The 20,894-nt window shown below is 45.6% G+C and overlaps 2 protein-coding genes across 5 annotated transcripts in view; one reads left to right on the top strand and one right to left on the bottom strand.

Moving 5' to 3' along the window:
- SLC39A14 (solute carrier family 39 member 14) overlaps window positions 1–2,480 on the bottom strand; it is a 159,371-nt gene extending 156,891 nt beyond the window's left edge. The window contains exon 1 of one of the 2 annotated variants that reach the window (XM_078775684.1): window positions 2,272–2,480. The gene's annotated coding sequence lies outside the window, so the exon portion shown is untranslated. The remainder of the gene's footprint in view (window positions 1–2,271) is intronic. The other variant, XM_068101069.2, reaches the window with a different exon arrangement.
- A 301-nt stretch (window positions 2,481–2,781) lies between these two features.
- TXNDC15 (thioredoxin domain containing 15) lies at window positions 2,782–20,791 on the top strand. 3 transcript variants are annotated; one of them, XM_068101072.2, is made up of 5 exons: window positions 2,782–2,985; window positions 5,782–6,104; window positions 8,745–8,908; window positions 9,102–9,232; window positions 20,243–20,791. In XM_068101072.2, exons 1-5 carry the CDS (start codon window positions 2,925–2,927, stop codon window positions 20,440–20,442), a joined length of 879 nt encoding a protein of 292 aa, XP_067957173.2. In that variant the 5' UTR covers window positions 2,782–2,924; the 3' UTR covers window positions 20,443–20,791. The 3 variants fall into 3 exon arrangements, with proteins under 3 accessions (XP_067957173.2, XP_078631791.1, XP_078631792.1); XM_078775665.1 differs by having other exon boundaries at window positions 2,782–3,088; XM_078775666.1 differs by having other exon boundaries at window positions 2,790–3,052.
- Window positions 20,792–20,894: the final 103 nt, after the last annotated feature.

Raw genomic sequence — 20,894 nt, 5'->3', positions numbered from 1 at the left:
CGCTTCCGACTACGCTGTGGGTGCGGTCCATGAACAATGGGTGAACGGGGCCTGGCAGCCGCTCGCGTTCTTCAGCCGGCAACTCCTGCCCAACGAGCTGAAGTACAGCACGTTCGACCGCGAGCTCCTCGGGCTGTGCCTGGCCGTCCGCCATTTTCGCCACCTCCTGGAGGGCCGCCCATTCACGGCCTTTGTCAACCACAAGCCATTGATTTTCACAATGGCCAAGGTCACGGAGCCGTGGTCGGCCCGCCAGCAGCGCCACCTCTCCGCCGTGTCGGAATACACCACGGACATCCGGCACGTCGCCGGGAAAGACAACACCGTGGCCGACTGCCTTTCTCGGGCCGGCGCCAACGCCGACCACCTCGGCGTGGATTTCGCCCTGATGGAGACGGACCAGGCCACCGACGGCACGGTGCAGGCGCTCAGGGTGGCAGACACGGGCCTCCGCTTGGCTGACGTCCCCTTCGCGGGCACGGTCCTGCTTTGCGACGTCTCCCAAGGCCGACCGCGCCCCGTCGTGCCGGTCTCCTGGCGGCGCCGCATTTTCGCTTCCCTACGCGACCTCTCGCACCCAGGCCGGAAGGCGTCCCAGAAGCTGGTGTCGGCACGCTTCGTCTGGCATGGGTTGCGACGAGACGTCCGCGACTGGGCCAACGCCTGCACAGCCTGCCAGCGGGCCAAGGTCCACCGTCACACCCTGGCTCCGTTGGCTCCTTTCACCGTGCCCGAGCGGCGTTTCGACCACGTCCACGTGGACCTGGTGGGTCCCCTGCCCCCATCGCGGGGGTTCACCCACCTGCTCACCATGGTGGACAGGACCACCAGGTGGCCGGAGGCCGTGCCCCTCACCTCCACCACCACCGCCGACGTGGCGCAGGCGTTCATCGCCACCTGGGTCGCGCGCTTCGGCGCACCAGCGGACATCTCGTCCGACCGCGGCCCACAGTTCACGTCCGAACTTTGGGGCACGGTCGCCCGCTCGTTGGGAGTCACTCTGCACCGCACCACGGCCTACCACCCCCAAGCCAACGGGTTGTGTGAGCGGTTTCACCGCTCCATGAAGGCCGCACTCATGGCCGGCCTCCAGGACGACGGGTGGGCCGACTGGCTCCTGTGGGTCCTTTTGGGCCTCCGCACGGCCCCCAAGGAGGACCTCCAGGCGTCCACCGCCGAGCTGGTGTACGGCCAGACTCTCCGCGTCCCGGGCGAGTTCGTGCCCGACGCCACCAGCCCCTGGTCCGCCGCGCGCCAGCGCACGGACTTCCAGGAGGCCGCCCAATGTTTCGCCCCGGTGCCAACGTCCCGCCACGGCGACCCCCACTCCTACGTCCCCCCAGCACTCCGCACGGCGGAGTACGTCTTTGTGCGCCACGACGCGCACCGGGGGCCGCTCCGGCCACCTTATGACGGACCCTTCCGGGTCCTACGCCGGGACAACAAGTCCTTCATCGTCAGCATCGGCGGCCGGGCGGACCGGATCTCGCTGGACCGCCTCAAACCAGCCCACATGGACGTCGGCCAGCCGCCACGGCTGGCTCTACCACCGCGGCACGGCCGCCCCCCGTCCACTACACCCCCCGTCCGACCATCCACCACCACACCGGACCCCCCCCCACCCCCGCGACCGGCCAGGGGTCGTTTCGGTCGGGTCATCCGGACCCCCCTAAGGTTGACCTCCCTGGACCAAGTCCATTCTGGGGGGGCGTGTGTAGCGACCCATGGGTCCCCCAAGCAAGACCAGCATCAGAATCTCCTTGCTCCAGCCGGTGACGTCACCGGCGGGGAACCACAGCGCCAGAGTGGCTGGTCACGTGACCGCCAAAGCGTGCCGCGCGTGCGGGTATAATCAGCTACACCTGTTGATCACGTGACCACCGAAGCACGCCTCGCTTGAGAGGCGTGGCTTTCGGTTTCGGTTTCTGGTTGTGCTTTATAATGCAGCCCGATAAACGGGCTTTTCAGTGTTCCCGAGTTGGTTTTACGAATAAATATCTTCTCGGACGAGTTTGTGCCTTGCCATCCTTTTGTCCGTATTCTGCTGGAGCCCGGACTCCTTCAATATATATATATATATATATATATATATATATATATATATATATATATATATATATATATATATATATATATATATATATATATATATATATACATGTATATATATACGTATATATATATATATATATATATATATGTATATATATATATCTGGCATCCCAGGTGGGACCCACATCGGACTCATAGTCATTTCAAAGTTCAGCTCACCTAACCGATGAAAATCCATGCAGGCCCCAGTCAGCTTTGTAAGGTGGGATATGACGTCAAAGAGTGTTTTCTGAAGTTGTAGAATGACATCGGCAGCCCAGATGAGACCTATGTGGAACCCAGTTAAAACACACACACACCCAGAACCCAAGCTCACCTTTGCCCATAAAATCCACCTATTTCCTAGTTGGACCCCAGCTGTTCGTGCTGGCTGGGCAGAGGCTTCAGGGGTATGGGAATATTGGCAGGACTTTTACATCGTTTGTGTGTACGTGTGAATCGGTGATGGTTTTTGGGTTTGGTGTAGCGCAGGGATGATTGTCCGAATGGCCTCTTCATGTGTTTTTTCGGGGTGCATAATCATCTTTCTTTTAGCTCGGCTAGTTTCCCCACTTATCATTTTGCTTTCTTTCGTAACAGATCAATGTGCTCTTTTGAAAATAAACTTGTGATGTACGTACATGCCAGTACCCCTGCAGGGAAATTATTCCATCCAGTAAAACCAAAATTAGATAAATGTCGAGTACAATGTTTTATCTTCAGCTGCGACCATCATCTTCCTGGTTCCTGCTCATATTTGTTTAAGTTAATGAAAAATATTTCATCCTGCTGACATGCATTAACTCCTCCCTTTTTTACCGCCCTTTTCTTCAATGGTGCTCGTGGTGATATGGGTACCCGTTTGGTTGTTGTGCGTGCTTCCCGCTGTCACAGGTGCGGCCTGCATAAACCGAGACTTCCGATTGTTCCGTGGTGTCGGACATATGAGATTGCGCAGCGAGTACGTCATTCGGGCGCAGGAATCGGTCGGCTAGCTGTAAGGACAGGCCTACCTAGGCTAGTGTTCATTCTCACCCCTTGGGGCTATATGTTATATCATGCGAATATTTTTCTCGGCTCTATCTTCTGCAAATGGAGCCCTCACAATGCTTCCATACCGTCGATACACCAGATTTCTCTTCCCTACACTGGACTCGGAGGCGTAGGTGGTTAGAACACCCTTTCTGAATTTGAAATGGTTGCCGGTTCGAATCCGACCTTGGTCAAGTTATAACCAAAGACTTTGAAATTGGTCCGTGCTAATACATCTATCTATAATGCCAGCAATCTCTGTGTGTCTGTCTGTGTGTTTGTATGCGACCGCTGTTTCTCGACAACCACGGGTCCGATATACTTTTAACTTGCCAGGTATATTGCTGGGGACCCGAGGATGTGCCTTTTCAAGGTTTCATATTAATCGGACAATTACTTACCGAGATATGTCCAAAAAACGATTCAACCAATCACAGAGCAGCGAACGATCGCGTTTGCCGAACGTGGCGGGCACACTCTGCCTCGGATGGCACATTTGAGAGCGTATTCATTTATTTCACGTTTGCAAACTATGTTGGCGTTAAACGATGTTTTAAAACTAATAAAAACGAATTTGCGATTCATTCGCTTTCCTGCGCGTTTGTGTACGCGATGGCGATTTCTTTACCAAACTCCGGAAGCCGTTCGCTTTGGACCGAACCATTTCATGTAAATAGAGGGGGGGGTTCTGTGGTCGTTGCGAATGGACCAAACCATTCATGTAAATAGAGGGGGGGGATTGTCACTGTACTCGCAAGCCGTTCGCCGTTCGCTTTGGCGTTGCGAATGGACCAAACCATTTCATGTAAATAGAGGGGGGGGATATAATTTTAGATAGATATATAGTACGGGCATATATATAGTACGGGCATGCCCTAGTAATAGGAATACTAATACGAATAGGTCTGATCTGGATCCAGACCTGAACCAAAATCAAATCGGCTTGTTCTTGTCTCCTAGCCAACTCGACCACTAAGTTTTGTCTTAATTCGTCCACAACCTTTTCAGATATTATGTTAAATATCGTTTTTGGCCCCATTTCTCAATGGTGAAAGATCACTTTTTAAAAGTTCGGATTCAGATCTTCATCAAAGTCGAATCGATTCATCCTTGTGACACACCCAACCTGTCCACCAAGTTTTGTCCGAATCCGTCCACAACTTTTTGAGATATCGTGCTATATATCGTTTTTGGCTCTATCAATGGTGAAGAATCACGTCAAAATTTTTTTTTAATTGTAGTGTCCGGATGTTCACCAAAATCTAATCAATTCGTCCTTGTCACACACCCAACCTGTCCACCAAATTTCATCTGAATCTGTCCACAACTTTTTGAGATATCATGCTCACAGAAAGACAGATGAAAAATCACTCGTAGAGTGACACTTGGCAAAAGGGAAGAAAGTAGAATGGCCCTCAATAGAGAATCCTTTTGACCTCAAAAATAGTTGGTGGTTGAATTCAGTGACGTGATATGCAAATCGTCTTCAAATTTTAAGTGTCGGATGAAAATTTACAAGTTTAGAAAGTTGGCCTATGTTGATCTTTTGAACTACCTCACAAATAATTGGTGGTTGAATTCAGTGACGTGATATACAAATAGTCTTCAAATTTTAGGTCAATCGGATGAAAATTGAGTATTTTAGAAATTTGAGAAAAGTGGTTGACCTTTGGCCTATGTTGACCTTTTGATCTTTTGGCCTCAAAAATATATAGGATTCTGTCAGACCACGAACTCTAACGTTTGGTGAAGTTTTGTGCAGATCGGTTTGAAATTGTGACCTGTAGGAAACCATAAGTGATGTAGTGAAACCATAAGTGAGCGGACACACAAACATACAAACCAGAGTGATCAATATACTTGTCAAAAAAAAAAAATTCTTGCCAAGTTACAGACAGACAGACAGACAGGTGAAAACATTACCTCCACCCATATTTGCGGTGGCGGAGCTAAGAGGAAACTGATGCTCTTGGTCCCCCACCTTTTGGGTGGAATAAAGAAAAAATCTGTGTAATATGAAAGCTAAATCTTGACAAATTGTTTTAATGTCGCATACACAAGCTATGTTACTGAGATTGTTGACATGGCAAGATAATTCAGCCAATCACAGCCGTGATCTAATCAGGTTGAGATAATGTCATGAGAAAAAGATATCTGCAATATGGAAGCTAAATGTTGAACGGTTTTTGAAACATCGTGTCCACAAAAGTGCATGGACAGATGTTCGGTCCATCGGTCAGACAGAGCTCGTTTTAATCTCAATCTGGATACGAACTTGTCGGAGGGTTGGTGGACAACAACTGAAAAATAAACAAAGTGTAAAATAAAACATCCTGGTGGTATATGTGTGTGCTCCACTGTTTTCCTCCCTAGTTCTCCTCCTCCTCTTCCCCCTCTTCCTTGAAAATTAGTCGAAATTGATCGATTAAATTACTTAGTGTTGATAAAGCTCCGGTTATGATGGTCCAAATGTCTTCCTATGGCCAAACTATTTGTATGCACTTGTGGTAGGAACAACTCAGGATTACCTGGTTTTTGAGGCCCTGTGGTCTCATCATACTCTGAAATCAATTTTCTTTGGAACAGAAATTACATTTGTGTTGGAATATTTTGATGGTTTTCATATGCTGATCGCAAACTATTGCTTTACCCCTCCAGGAAATGGCGAAGGAGTTCCAGTTGATGCCAAAGATTTTCTAATGCCTTCAGCTGATACATTAATCAATGTAGACACAGGCAGCATTTATGATAAAGATGAGGTGCTTGACATAGAGGATGGAGAAGAAGAAAAAGAAGAAGAAGAAGAGGAATTAGGGTTAACAGTTATTCCTGTTAGTTCTTCCAAAGAAATTATTACAGGATTGGAACCGAAGCAGAAAGGGAATGAAACTGAAAGTCGACGGCCACCAAAGAAGGTGAACTGCACCTTGGAGGAGCTCGATGAGGGCGGTGGGCAAATTGAAGTTCTGCAATACTCACAGGTGAAATGGCTTTTCCATATTCATCGCATCACTGTGTGTGGACTCTTAATTGTTTATTGTAAAAAGAAAAGAAATGACACGTGTGTTATATTTAGGAAAATATAAAGAAAGTTGTTACCTCCACCACCGAAGGTGGGCGATGGTTTTGTGTTCACCCCTGCGTGTTTGTCTATCTGTGAACAGGATATCTCGGAGTTGGGGATGGATTCGGACGAAATTTGGTGGACACTTTGGGTGTGTCAGAAGGACAAATTGATTAAATTTTGGTGAAAATTTGAATCCGTAACTCAGAATTTTAAAAGTGATTCTTCAGCATTTAGTGATGGGGCGAAAAATGATAAAAACCACCTTTAGAGGCCATTTTTCCCCGCAAGCGGGGGTTGGCCTTTTTCGGGAACCGTGGTTGTTGTTGTTTTTCGGTCCCCTTTTTGAAGCAATGTTTTATGGCCGGATGCCCTTCCTGACGCCAACCCTTTTTGCCGCCTTTAACGACAAGCAGGGAATTACCAGTGAACTGGTACTCAATTATCAAGGGGCGAAAAATGATACAAAGCACGATATCTCAAAAAGTTTGATACATTCGGAAGAAACTTAGTGGACGGATTGGGAGTGTGACAAGGTCAAATTGATTCGATTTTGGTGAATATCTGGATCTGGAATCTGGATACAATATATTGTTATGAATTTGGTAATGCAACATCTAGAGCTAGGTAGATCTGAATAGGTAGGTATTCGGCTGTCGTGACAGGGACTCTACATGTAATAAGTTATTGATGTTTAGGCGGTTGTCGGGGTAAGATGTATGAGTGTGGATCTACCTGGAGATTCGAGTGTTAAATAGTGAGGGGTTAAAGGTAACGCCCCTGTGAGTATCACCTAGTAATCAAACCTTTGTCCTTTATGGCACTGCAAACCACATAAACATTAGTTAGGTCCTTAGCGCAACATTAAATAATCCCCTTTCCCTGACAAGGACTTCGTATTAAATTGACAGGAAACCAGGCCAAAAACACCACCACAATTGGCCGCCACCGTGTACACCTCCCAAGGCCTACAAACCGGGCCGGCACGTGTTATGCCAGGACCGCAGGGTCGCGTAACGGGGGAGATGTTAGGAGTCGCATGCCGTAGAGGGCGTGACCGGCGAGTTGGGACCATATGATTGGCTGAGGAGTGCGCCAAGGTGACGTCATCGGGGAGAGATATATGCGACGGTCGGACGCCATTTTCGCCAGTTGAGTCTCTCTGAGTTCGCCAGTTGAGTTGAGTTGAGTTGCGATCTGATCTCGAGTCGTCCCAGTTCGTTGAACAGTTGAGTAGAGCGTCCCAGTTCGGTACCGGAGTGGCAGTTGAGAGAAGTGAGAGCTCGTGGCAGTTGACGGTTCGTGCCATTTTCTACAGTTCGTGACCACAGCTCGTTGCAGTTGGCAGTTGGCACTCGGCACTCAGCAGTTGGCAGTTGGCACTTGGTTTTTGGTTGCTTCGTGCAGCCCTGCGTTGGACCGACGAGGCCTGGTGGCGCTTGGAGGCGGAGGCAGAGGGCCGTGGAACTTGGAGCGAGGTGTGCGATCGGGCCGAAAGGAGCGGTGTTGGACGGCAGCCACAAAGACGACAAAGACAGATAAGCCCGAATCCGCGTACACTGTACACGACGTGACTTGTTATTTTCGTATTAATCTCCCTCGTTTTGTGTCTGATATCAGTCGTGTGGGGACGTCCCGATTTAGTTATTAGTATTACCGGCGCGTGCTTTTTCACTGGCTTTACTTTTAATAATAAATCCTTATATTATTTTCTGTACATATTTGAACGCAGTTTCCTGGGTGTTTCATTTTAATAGATAAGGCTGCGGAGCTTTCGCTGCGTCCCGCCATTTCGCGCGTTGGTGTTGAACGTGAGTCCGCCATTGAGTGTTCGCCTCGGGAGTTAAAGTCTCGCAATCGGTCATCCGTAACGGTGGTGTTAATCACGGTTACGCGACAATATATATATTTTTTTCTTAGTGTTTGCCATGCCGGATGACAGACATCATGGCATTCATGTGGGCAGCTCTTCAACCTCGACCATCGTGGGATTGTTGTTTCCATTTAATCTGTTCATCATAGGATTGTTGTTCTGGGTTGGTTGGTTCTGGGTTGGTTCTGGTCCAGATAAGCCTGGTGTTGGGCTAGCGGCTAGGGTGCCAGCTTAGGATCCAAGGATCCTGGGTTCGAATCCCGGTCGATCGCTGAATTAATGCCAGGGGGGTTGACTCAGCCTGTCATCCTTCCGAGGTCGGCTAATTGAGTACCAGTTCACTGGTAATTCCCTGTGTGTCGTAAAAAGGCGACAAACAGGGTTGGCGGCAGGAAGGGCATCCGGCCGTAAAACATTGCTCCAAAAAGGGGACCAAAAAAAAACAACAACAACCACGGTCCCCGTAAAAGGCCAACCCCCGCTTTGCGGGGAAAAATGGCCTCTACACGGTGGTTTTTATAGGATTGTTGTTCTATACCCTCTGTCTGATAAAATTCCATGCCATCCAATTACTCATCCAATTACCCATCCCATTACCCATCCATGACCTCCTCGAGCTCACATTATTTTTGACTTTTAAAATTGATCATCTCCTGTTTGTGTGATTCCCTTGAATGTTATAAGGATCTCCTGGAGATGCTCGGTGCAAATAGTACGAGCTGTGCACTTGTTTTGTTCTACGCTCCTTGGTGCCGTTTTTCCTTGATGCTTGCTCCGCATTTCCATGCACTAAGCCGTGCATTTCCATGCCTGCACTACTTTGCACTGGATGCTGCACAGCATAGCAGGTAATCTTGTGTTTGATGGGTGCACACTGCAATGCACTGACATATTGATGGTGTCATGAGACCAAAAACAAGGCTATATTAAAATTGCCTTTCTTGCACATAATTTTTCACCTCGTGAAATCTCCATGCCTCGGATCCCAATCTCCATGCCTTATTTCTCATTTCCACTTCCTTCAACCTCTTTCTGTTTTAGTCTCGCGACCCGTTTTGGCACCGTTGCCGTTCCAAATGTGTTGCTGTTTCAAGGGGCCAAGCCAATCGCACGTTTTAACCACTCTGAACGCTCACTCGAAACCCTTTCCACTTTCATCTACAATCACACAGGTAAATGAAGTGCTGCCTAAAATATGTGCTGCATTGTTTTGTCATCCAGCTGAGTTGCACTTGACGAGAATACTTTTTTTTATTTTTATAAACACTCATTGATCTTTATTTTTTGTGAGCATATTAGTCTAGTAGGAAGACTAGGTCCCTCTGCACCCCCCGGAGATATACTTCTAATCAGTGTTTCTAGATTGGAAAAAATGTGTAGAAAATGACTAGCTATGGCCCCAAGCTGAAAAAATGTCCCACATACCATTTTTATGCAAATTACTGCTGCAAATTTTATGCAAAATTATGCAAATTTTATGCAAATTTTTGATGAGGAGTAGAGTTGAGGGGTCTTTGAGGGCTTCATCGAGGTGCTCTCGGTTGCAAGACTGGGTCATTCTGAGAAGCACAGCAGGGTCAGAGATCATGATGTTCTCCTCCTCAGTGAATCTCTCCATCAACAGCCTCTCCATTGCCTCACACACTGTTTTGAGGCAAAAGAGGGACTTTGCGTAGGCCTTTCCACTGAGAACACCTTTGAGAGATCCACTTGTTACTAGTTGTGCCTCAAAGAGAATCTCTGCATATCCAGAACCACGCATCTTGTGTCCAGTGAGCATCCCGATGTAGTTCATGGATGTGTGGAAGGGTCCAATCGTTACTACATGACTAGCAAATTCATTTGGCCAGCGCCAGATGATGGGAAGGGCTTTCATGCAGACACCCAGATCAAATGTATTCAGGACCCATCTCTGACCCACCTCAGCAGTTGCTGCCTCGGAACGCTTCAGTAGCTCACGAACAACTGCGTTGTCTGTGATCGGTCTGTGCCTGGTGCCTGCATGGCATGGCAATGGCCTGCAGCCTGTGCCTGGGCTAGGGGGTTTCACCTCTGCAACTGGTTCTCCCCCACCCAGCAAATCAACAGTCGACTACTGCACGCCTATCCACCAACCGATCACAGACAACGCAGTTGTTCGTGAGCTACTGAAGCGTTCCGAGGCAGCAACTGCTGAGGTGGGTCAGAGATGGGTCCTGAATACATTTGATCTGGGTGTCTGCATGAAAGCCCTTCCCATCATCTGGCGCTGGCCAAATGAATTTGCTAGTCATGTAGTAACGATTGGACCCTTCCACACATCCATGAACTACATCGGGATGCTCACTGGACACAAGATGCGTGGTTCTGGATATGCAGAGATTCTCTTTGAGGCACAACTAGTAACAAGTGGATCTCTCAAAGGTGTTCTCAGTGGAAAGGCCTACGCAAAGTCCCTCTTTTGCCTCAAAACAGTGTGTGAGGCAATGGAGAGGCTGTTGATGGAGAGATTCACTGAGGAGGAGAACATCATGATCTCTGACCCTGCTGTGCTTCTCAGAATGACCCAGTCTTGCAACCGAGAGCACCTCGATGAAGCCCTCAAAGACCCCTCAACTCTACTCCTCATCAAAAATTTGCATAAAATTTGCATAATTTTGCATAAAATTTGCAGCAGTAATTTGCATAAAAATGGTATGTGGGACATTTTTTCAGCTTGGGGCCATAGCTAGTCATTTTCTACACATTTTTTCCAATCTAGAAACACTGATTAGAAGTATATCTCCGGGGGGTGCAGAGGGACCTAGTCTTCCTACTAGACTATATTACTTTCATATTGTTACAGACGCGGTTTTGGATGTTAGTTTACCGAGCGGTTTGGTATGACCGCGTCTGCACAGTTTACCCGATTATACTCGAACGTTGGCCGAGTCGCGCTATGCTAGATCAATGAAGGAAAGGACACAACGGCTGGGTTAGATGACACGACACCAGGGGTACAGTTCTCAAGACCTCCGGAGGAGGTTATAATATTTGTATGCGGAACGTTTAGATTACAAGGACAAGAGGTACAGCATAGGAAGGTAGGCACTTAGACACACTTATCTTATTCCCGACAGACCACAGATAAACGGGACAAGACTGACTCACACAGGGATTGATGGCAAGGAAGGGCAGGTAGTCGATGGACAGCACAAGGTGCACCTTGGCTCAGGGACAGGATAGCGCGGTCCAAAAGATGCAGGGAGGTATCGTCGCGCTGGAGGTGGCGTCTGGTTCTCTTCAAGCTGGGGGCGCATCTGACGTCACCTCCGGTAAGTGGCTGCGTATATCCAGCGGGGAGTGACACGCCCTCGGCTCGTTAGCTCCGCCCCAGATGGAATCGGCCCGCCGCTTCTTATTGGGTGCGGGGGGGTTACCGGGCTCCGCCCTTGACGAGGAGCTGACAGTCAGCCCCTTCGTGGTAACCCCGTCAGAGCACATGGGCAATGGCGGCTAACCAAGCCGGAGTGAGGACGCACACTCCCCGCGCGCTGTTGTTGTAGTTGTTGTTGTTGTTGTTGTTGTAGTTTCATGAGGAAGATGGGAGGAGGTATGGGGAGGTCCTAAACTTACTACTGGTGCCATACAATCACATTCTGGTGCAACGAAGAGTCAGAATTAATGGAAACGAGTCCTTAACTGACATAGACTAAGAATAACTAGCAAGATGTCCTATAGTTGTCTACGTGAGATGCGGTGAACCTGGGCACGACATTTAATGGGGGAAAAAGGGGAAGGTCGGTTCTACAGAGTGTTGTTTACAGACAATGGGACTAGGGAATGGGGGATTGGGGATAGTTGGGGAGTATTGGGGAAATAGGGGAATATTTACAAGCGGATATGGATGGAGGCCAAATCCCATATCCGCAACAATATTATTATATTCATTTCATATTTCATTTCATGTTATTATTACCTCCGACACCAAAGGTGGATGGAGGTTATGTTTTCACCCCTGTCTCTGTTTGTTACTTGCAAAATCGAATATTTTTCAAGTATATTGGTCGGTTCCGTTTGTGGTTCTGTCTGTCTGTTTGTCTGTCTGTTTGTCTGTTTTTCACCGGCCTACAGGTCACAATTCTAAACCGATCGTCACGAAACTTCACCACGTTGTACAAGTCGTCCCAATTGAGAAGCTTATTGATTTTGAGGTCAAAGGTCATCTGGAGGTCAAATTTCTAACATCGCCATTTTAAATCTGATTGACTTGAAAATTGAATAGCATTTGTATATCAAGTCACTAAATTGGGAAACATACTATTTTTGAAGTCAAAAGGTCAAAGGTGAACTGAAGGTCAAATTTTAAAAATCATCAATTTTCATCTAGAAAGCTGTCAATTCTCAACCGATTGACTTGAAAATTGAACAGCATTTGCATATCGTCACTAAATTTGGAAACGTACTATTTTTGAGGTCAAAAGGTCAAAGGTCAACTCGGGGTCAAATTTTAAAAATCGTCAATTTTCATCTAAAAAGCCGTCAATTCTCAACCGATTGACTTGAAAATTGAACAGCATTTGCATATCGAGTTACTAAATTTGGAAAGATACTATTTTTAGGTCAAAGGTCAACTCGGTCAAACTTCCAAAATCATCACTTTTTATCTGAAAAACCGTCAATTTTCATCCGATTGACTTGAAAATTGAACAGCATTTGCACATTGAGTCACTAAATAGGGATACCAACTATTTTTGAGGTCAAATGGTCAACTCGAGGTCAACCAACCAAAAGGCAAGGGAGGAGGGAGGCAGGAGAGGAAGGGGGTTCATATATATGCTGGTGGGTGAATGGGGTTGTCACGTGATCGCTCTGAGCTGTGGCAGAGGCAGAGGCTGTAATGTTCAGAACCCAATCGGAAATGCGCTAAGTTATGGCTAAATAACGATGAAAGAAAGAAAAACTCGGCCTCGGACAAACCTTGGACAGACCCTCCTCCCTCCCCCGCCCACCCCACCACACACACAGGAGCCTCGACCCCCGTACATTCGCAGAGAGTGTAAACGGGCAGGGTATCAGGCAACTTGAACTTGGCAGCCTGGCCTGGCTCGTACGTCCAAACTTCATTCTTCAGACGCTGGTGACCAGGCTGCCGCTGATAATCCCCACATAATCCCAATGCAGCCTGCGTGGGAGTATAGCCACTGATCTATGGTATAGCAGGCAGCGTGGAGTCTGGTGGCGAGGATGGAACATCACGTGATCGCTCTGAGCGAATCAGCGAGCTGGTCTGGCACAGGCTGAGATCAGTGTATAATGTTCCTCGCTGAAATGCGCTAAGTTAAATATGAATTTAAAATATGGATCTCGTCATTGGAGGTCATTTTTAGGTAAGCAATGTCCTTCCCAGGCCCAATGGCCATGTCTATGCCAAAAATCAAGTACGTGAGCCTCTCCGTTTAGGAGTCTATAGTAGCGGGCAGATATGTGAAACAATTGTTCAGATTGTGGTAAAAGCACCAAATTTCGTACAGTTCATCTTGAATACATAATAATCGATTTCAGATATAGTGCCAAGAAAAAAATCCCCCTGGTGGCCATATTTGGCCAAAATCCAAGATGGCCACCAGCCGAGCCGTGAATTTCTATTAAACCCGATATTTTCTTTAATATTCAAGCTACAGACATGAATAAAACATCATTTTGTATGTTTTCAGACACAAGGAATCCAATTACAGCATTAATTCTTTCATAAAATACATTTATTTCAACATAAAGAGATAATTTGTGCCAAATTATCTGAAATCGGTGAAAAATTTGACCGATTTTAAGCAATGTGATGTGATATCATATCACAACATGGGTGTATTATACTCATAATATAAATTCTAAGTATTTTTTACTTGCAATAATATATGTAATGCATGAAGGTGTAATTGTACACATCATTTATAATATGGTAATTTAGTAACCGAATCGCTCTGTTGTTCCACCTGCCAACAGTTTAGCACAACAATACATCGCTACCATTAAATTATGCACATAGTACACTGATGCATGTGAAATGAGATTTAAAAATGAACAATATTAAGACATTTCACATTAAATGAAAAGTAAAATTACTTTACATGGAATTACCACATGGTTGAGTTTTAAAATAAATGCATTGTCATCATGGTAACATATGATGAAGCAGAAGCAAACATAAATAAAAATGTAAACAAATATCGCAATGCAATATATTGGGAAGTAAGAACACAAAATCATTAAGCAACTACTTCTGACTGCAGTTGGGTGTGGTTGACATTCCACATTATAACAGATTATTAAGCACCTTGATATGATATACCAGTAGCCACTATAGCTGACTGCTGGCAAGAACGATACCGTAAAACTGATATACAAATCAGACTAGAATTAAAACACAATTACCCACATTGGCAGATCTTGAAATAAACAATAAATTGGCCAGTTCATGTTGTATATAGATATGATAGACAACAAATACATTAACTATATACACCCATGTCAACTGAATGACAATACTACTGAAACATGATGATGTCTACTACTAATACTGCAGTAGGCTACATTCGACTAGCGAATGAAAACGCCATATCATTACATCATTTACAAACAACAGTCAGTTGCCTTCATTGTGGTCGCAATCACCCCTGCATTGACAGTGTTGTGCATTTAAGATTTGCTTTGACACACTTGCATTGTCCCCTGCAACCTTTCACACAATGACACTTTATCAGCTCGGAACAAGACATTGCTGCTTCAGGCAGTAGTGTCCACAGTGGTTCCCATTCATGTAGAGCGTTCTTCTTCCACCCCCATGCATCTGGGGAAGGCACCTCTGGAACACGCACATGTGACTGTCCCCAAATATGTCCACCTTGGTAGACTGTCCGTTTCACTTGTTGTAACAGTGCTGCACTTGTTGGCGGTATACCATCGAGAGATCTAGCTTTGGTACTGAACATGTGTTGCCTGGCTGCATTTACGCTGGTTTCTGAAGATGTCCTGTCATACAGCAGTACAACGAAGCACTCTAAAACTGACATGTACTCTTCGTTGAAACTTGATGGCGTTTCCATAAGAGTGATGAAGACTGGAGTGACCTCCTCGGGGAATGATTTCCAAATGTCGAAAGCAGTCTTCTTTCCTCTCCCCGCAAATGATGACACGGTGTCGCAACCAGTGAAGGCATGAAACATTGGAAGCGCCCTTGCTTTGTCATGGCCCAACGATGTGGCGATCTCATGAGCAGGGATGTACCGGAAATGCTTTCCTGTGCCAAACGCAACCCATATCTCCGTGTTCTCAAGACGTACAGCATTGGAGACGGCAAGAACAAGTACATCAGTGTCGACTGTCCGCAAGACAATTCTGCGATGTCCTCGGTTTGCTGCATCCATTTAATGGACGAACATTCTCGTGTCTGCTTCTTCATGCGAACAAGGTGCCATAGCCGATACGTTTTGATTCACACGAGTACACAACACATTCTCTCCACATGTCGTGTACACTTCCTTCTCTGTGGAGAGATTTTCCACCACCTATGGTTAGAAGTAGCGACAGTAAAGAAGTATTAGTGATTATAGATTCATATTGGTATAGAGCATTGGTATATCAGTAGTACGCACACTTGCTAACATGGTTAATGAAACTACATTGTATATTAAATGTTATGTACAATTATTTGCATATATTAAGAATTATATTAAGCATGGTGATTGGTGACGGTAATACCTGATGTGCCAAGAATTTGAAGAGCTCAGTCTTGTTGTTGTCCAAACGCAGGAACTCCTGCCAGTTTCCTGGAATAGTGTTTGCTGCTGTTACACGTCTCCGAATACCTTTGCCTCGTTTCTCTCTAGCTGTGGATTTAAGGCTCCCTTGGATGTACATGTCCCAAACGATATCGACTCTCGAGACGTTTCGTAGCTGTGCTTTGATGTACGGCAGAAACACTAGGGTAGCGTATTCCTGGAAGGTTTTGGTCCCTACTGGTCTCAACATGTTGACGATTGCTGCTCCATCCAATATGATAACATCAGCTACAGGGGCTTCTCCACTGGGTTTGCATAGCTTTTCTAAACATTCCGTGAGGTCAGCTTTTGTCCCAAACCGGAGTTTCCCAAGCTGTGACAGAGAAGGAGGATACGCGTGGTTCTCGTGCCTGAATAAATTTTCCAGGTCCCCTTCGCGCATTTGAGAAGCTATGTAGAGTCTCGAAAACAGTGCACAGTCACTTTTAAGTGATGATAGGTGTGTTGCTTTAGATGAGACCTTTGGTGGTGGTCGGCTGAACTAAGGTATGTTGTTTCTCTTGATGGGATCCATTATAGGGGTTGTTCTCTCTAACATACGCTCTTTGACATATTGCTCATACTGCTGCTGGCCCAAATTCTCTATGGAGCGCACGTTATCCGCTATTTCTGAATCAACAATATCTCGGCTATCCAAGACCAGCAAGTCCCCGCTTTCGTCTGTGAATGGATTTCCCATGTCATCAATTACTTGAACGAGCGTCGTGACCTCTTTTGCAAAGGAGACTTGTGCGGACAGCGTATGCTCATGATGCTTAAGATTGTTCTTCGAAGTACTGCTCTTGAGGGCAACTGTTTCAAAGCCATGTACAACCCTAGCCAGTTCAGGACCTGCTACCATCCACCGTAGGAGTGCTCGTGGATTTTGCAGAAGACCAACCGCCCCACCATCACCCTTTACGACCGCATTATTTTGTTCGTGTGCATGATCTATGGCAAGAGCTGAGAATGGACGATTTGTTTTGTGCACCACAAAGTCACCTTGTTCAAACTGCCTCGCTACATCAGGAAGTCTGTCCTGCAGTGTAACCATGTCCCGAATATGAACGGGAATCCATCTGGAATAGTGTGTTTGATCAAGGGCAAAGAACCAGGGAGCCATTGCTTCGTGCAGCGGACTACTTTCTGTTCCCATTATGTCACAGAAGAAACATGTATCACTACTTTGATCTTCACTAGCTTGTCGACGCATATAAGGACCATCTCCTTTCTGACTGGTGCATGGTTCCACCGGTTGTAGTCTTGTCAGCCTACTAGCAGAGTACTTCAAGCGGCAGGAGTGATGCCATTTGGCACTATGTTTGGACAACGTATTTGCAATGCCATCGCCCTCATCAAGCTGTGATATATCTATAGCCACCGCTAGCTTGCCCAAGTCATGAAAACATTTCAAATTGTCAGCCAATGTGTCATAACCAGCTCCCACATCTGTTCGTTTTGATAGTGCAGGACACTGAAGTGGTGCAGTCGAACGTTCTTGACATAGCACACATATTGTCCAATCAATAGGTCCTGGTGTGTTTCGAGGTGAGGACAGCTTCTCATGTTCAATGAGCTTACACTTTTTCCGTGTCGACATTGTGGGGGCTCCGAAGGTTCAGACTTAACACCTGGATGGCATCATTGGCGCCATACATGTAGACCTGACAGAAAAGAGAAAAGAATTGTTTCTGAATACAGTTAATAGTCATATTAGAAAGTAAGCATTCACCTTTCCGACTGTTGTCATCGTGAATATTCCAAATTGTAATCCGGTCAATTGTTCGTCGATTGTTGACAATTTCGACATAAACATGCCCTTTATGCTGAAATATATGCATTTTATGAAAGAATTAATGCTGTAATTGGATTCCTTGTGTCTGAAAACATACAAAATGATGTTTTATTCATGTCTGTAGCTTGAATATTAAAGAAAATATCGGGTTTAATAGAAATTCATGGCTCGGCTGGTGGCCATCTTGGATTTTGGCCAAATATGGCCACCAGGGGGATTTTTTTCTTGGCACTATATCTGAAATCGATTATTATGTATTCAAGATGAACTGTACGAAATTTGGTGCTTTTACCACAATCTGAACAATTGTACTGATATTTGGCACTTAGCTGCCCCGCTAATAGGTAACATACACACACACACACACACACACACAAACTGTGTTTTATTTATATAAATTATAACTCTTATATCGTAGATTATTTCATGTTTTTGAGCATATTATACAGGGTGGCCCAGAAGTAATAAGGCAGTTGCCAGAAGTTGCCCAGAAGTAATAGGGCAGTCAGAGAATCCACATTTAAGCAGAAAAAATGTATTAGCAGATCATAATATATGTATGCAATGTATGTGCAGAACATAATATTTAGGCACACAACAAAACAGAGGCTGTTAGAAAAATTGTTCAAAGTGCTGCCCATTCTCATTAATGCATTTATCAACTCTTTTCACCACAGAGTAGCATACCTTCCTACATAAATCCACAGTCATTTGTGTGCAAGTATCAACAATTTTCTGTTTAAGTTGCTCAATTGTCCGGGGTTTCTGAGTGTAAACCGCATTCTTTAGAGTGCCCCAGAGGAAAAAATCCGGTGGAGTAAGATCTGGTGATCGGGCAGGGTACTCAACTTGTCCACGACGACCAATCCACCGCTGAGGGAAATGTTCATCCAACCAATTGCGCACAACGATACTGTAATGGCCTGGTGCCCCATCATGCTGGAACCACATTTCGTCAATATTCGGCCAATTTCTTCCAGCTGTAAGAAATTCGTTGTTCAGCATGGCCACATAACTCTCACCTGTCACTGTTTGGTCAAAAAATAACGGGCCCACGAGACCAGCAGCACAACTCCCAACCCAAACGGTGACACTTGGGGTGTTGACATCCTTTTCAATTTCAACGTGCGGATTTTCACTTGCCCAATAAACTGTTGTGCCGATTGACATCACCATTCAACGTGAAATTGATTCATCACTCCAAAATATTTTTTCACGAAAAGGTGTCATCCTCGACACATTTTTGTCGAAAAATTAGCAAAACTCCACTCGCCGATCTGGATCGTCTTAAGTCATAGCATGGAGCAAATGAGGATGATATGGTTTCAAGTTGAGCTCGTGAAGCATCCTCTGAATGGATGTTCTTGAAATGCCAATTTCTTGTTTAACTCGCCTGGGAGACTTTTTTAGACTTCGGCTAAAAGCAGCTTCAACAACCTGTTTGTTTTCTTTGGTGCAGATGGACCTTGATCTTCCAGGTCATACCAAGTCTTTAACTGAACCAGTGGTTTCAAAGCGCTTCATAAGGTTGGCCACTGTGTCTCGTTTTATTAACCGGTGAAAGTGCTCTTCAAAAATGCGGCACGTCTCACTCTTATTCTCTGTTTTGTAAAATGTCTTCACAATAAAGACACGCTGTTTACCTGTGTAACGTTGGTAAGATGGACGTTAAACAGGTGTGCAGTCTTCCAGCATATGTTGGTGGTCGTTAAAAATCTCACGGTGTCCTTTGCGAAGAGTAGGCGAGCCATCGCCGGCACCATAGCCGAGTTCCAAATTCTTGTCCGAACCATCATTTGCACAGCCGTGCCCTCGGCCAATGATGTTACCTCGTGGCTTTGTGCTGTATATGAATAAACCACCTTTTTCGAGGCCATTTTTCCCCACAGAGCAGGGGTTGGCCTTTTTCGGGCACCGTGGTCCCCTTTTTGATGCAATGTTTTATGGCCGGATGCCCTTCCTGCCGCCAACCTTGTTGGTCGCCTCTTGCGACACACAGGGAATTACCAGTGAACTGGTACTCAATTTGCCGACCTCGGAAGGATCGCAGGCTGAGTAAACTCCCCTGGCGTTAATTCAGCGATCGACCGGGATTCGAACCCAGGATCCTAGGATCCCAAGCCGGCACCCTAACCGCTAAGCCAACACCAGGTATATATGAATGAAGAGGAATAATCTACTGAAGTTAACAAAGGCATGCCAACGGCTATGCTGAAGCAAAGTAAAACTATGATGACATCAAAATACAAGAAGCCATTTTGGGCATTAGCCCTTTGATATAGCAAGAGGTTTCGAAAAAATAAACCAAAAACCTTTGATGATAACCTCATACCATGTCTGACCTACCCGAAAAAAAACCCTCCAAGCCGAAGGAAATTTTAGAAGCTAACTTAAATTAACAAGTAAATCAGGTAGTTTAAGTTCTCATTCCTGTGATATACTTGAAATGCAATTCTCAATCTCATTTGTGCCATATTATAAAATCACAATTTATGTCATCCTTAATATTATTAGCAAAGAATTATACTTTAAATTTTTTCATATTTCTTCTATACCACTCACCCAAATATTTATTTTACCATACAAATGAAATTTTCCTTTTGCTCCTTAAGGTCTGCTTGCTGATCCATCTGTGATGGTGACGGATGCTGATTTGGAAGGACCACTTCCAACGTCTGCCCAACCAGGTCCTGATTGGGCCCTTGTCTTTTCCATCACCTTCCTTTTGGCATTCTCTCTGTACATGGTGCTGGGGAGAGGTGGAAGGGCTATAGAAATCCTGAGATTGGCTCGACATCCTCACCAGGACTGACAAAGAGCAAACCGTTTTCTCAGAATATTCACAATGCAAAATCACGGAAACTTCTTTGACCTTATGGAAATTGTTATGAAGGTAAGACCTCGTATTTATGCTTGAAATACAGATTTGTAAACATAAATATTGGTGATGGATTAAAAAGGTGTTCCTAAATTGAGCGTGTTTATCCACATTTCCCTTTCACGTTTCCTTCACCCTCATTTTGTTTTCACCTCCACTTTGTATATATTGCTGCTTCTCTGCTATGTTAAATAAAACGTTTATCCTTCTGCATTGGATAACACACATGTACATTCTGCTGATGTGAGATCTAATAAATGTGAATATCTGGCCTGTTAAACAACCACTGTTGTCTTTCAAGTTCTATTTATTTCCTTCACAGGGTTCGAAATAAGCGGTGGCCCAGGTGCCAAATGCCGCCAAAAACTGTCGGGCCACCAAAACCT

This window comes from Myxine glutinosa, chromosome 4 (assembly GCF_964187855.1).
Source record: "Myxine glutinosa chromosome 4, kmMyxGlut1.1, whole genome shotgun sequence".
Lineage (NCBI taxonomy): Eukaryota > Metazoa > Chordata > Myxini > Myxiniformes > Myxinidae > Myxine > Myxine glutinosa.
This window is presented reverse-complemented; position numbering and strand designations above follow the sequence as displayed.

Bases quoted from the DNA above. Each gene is read 5' to 3' on its own strand.
- TXNDC15 (XM_068101072.2), top strand. From the start codon at position 2,925: ATGGTGCTCGTGGTGATATGGGTACCCGTTTGGTTGTTGTGCGTGCTT. The intron at 6,105-8,744 runs GTGAAATGGCTT...GAATGTTATAAG, and splicing joins AAGTTCTGCAATACTCACAG to GATCTCCTGGAGATGCTCGG. The intron at 8,909-9,101 runs GTAATCTTGTGT...TTTCTGTTTTAG, and splicing joins GATGCTGCACAGCATAGCAG to TCTCGCGACCCGTTTTGGCA.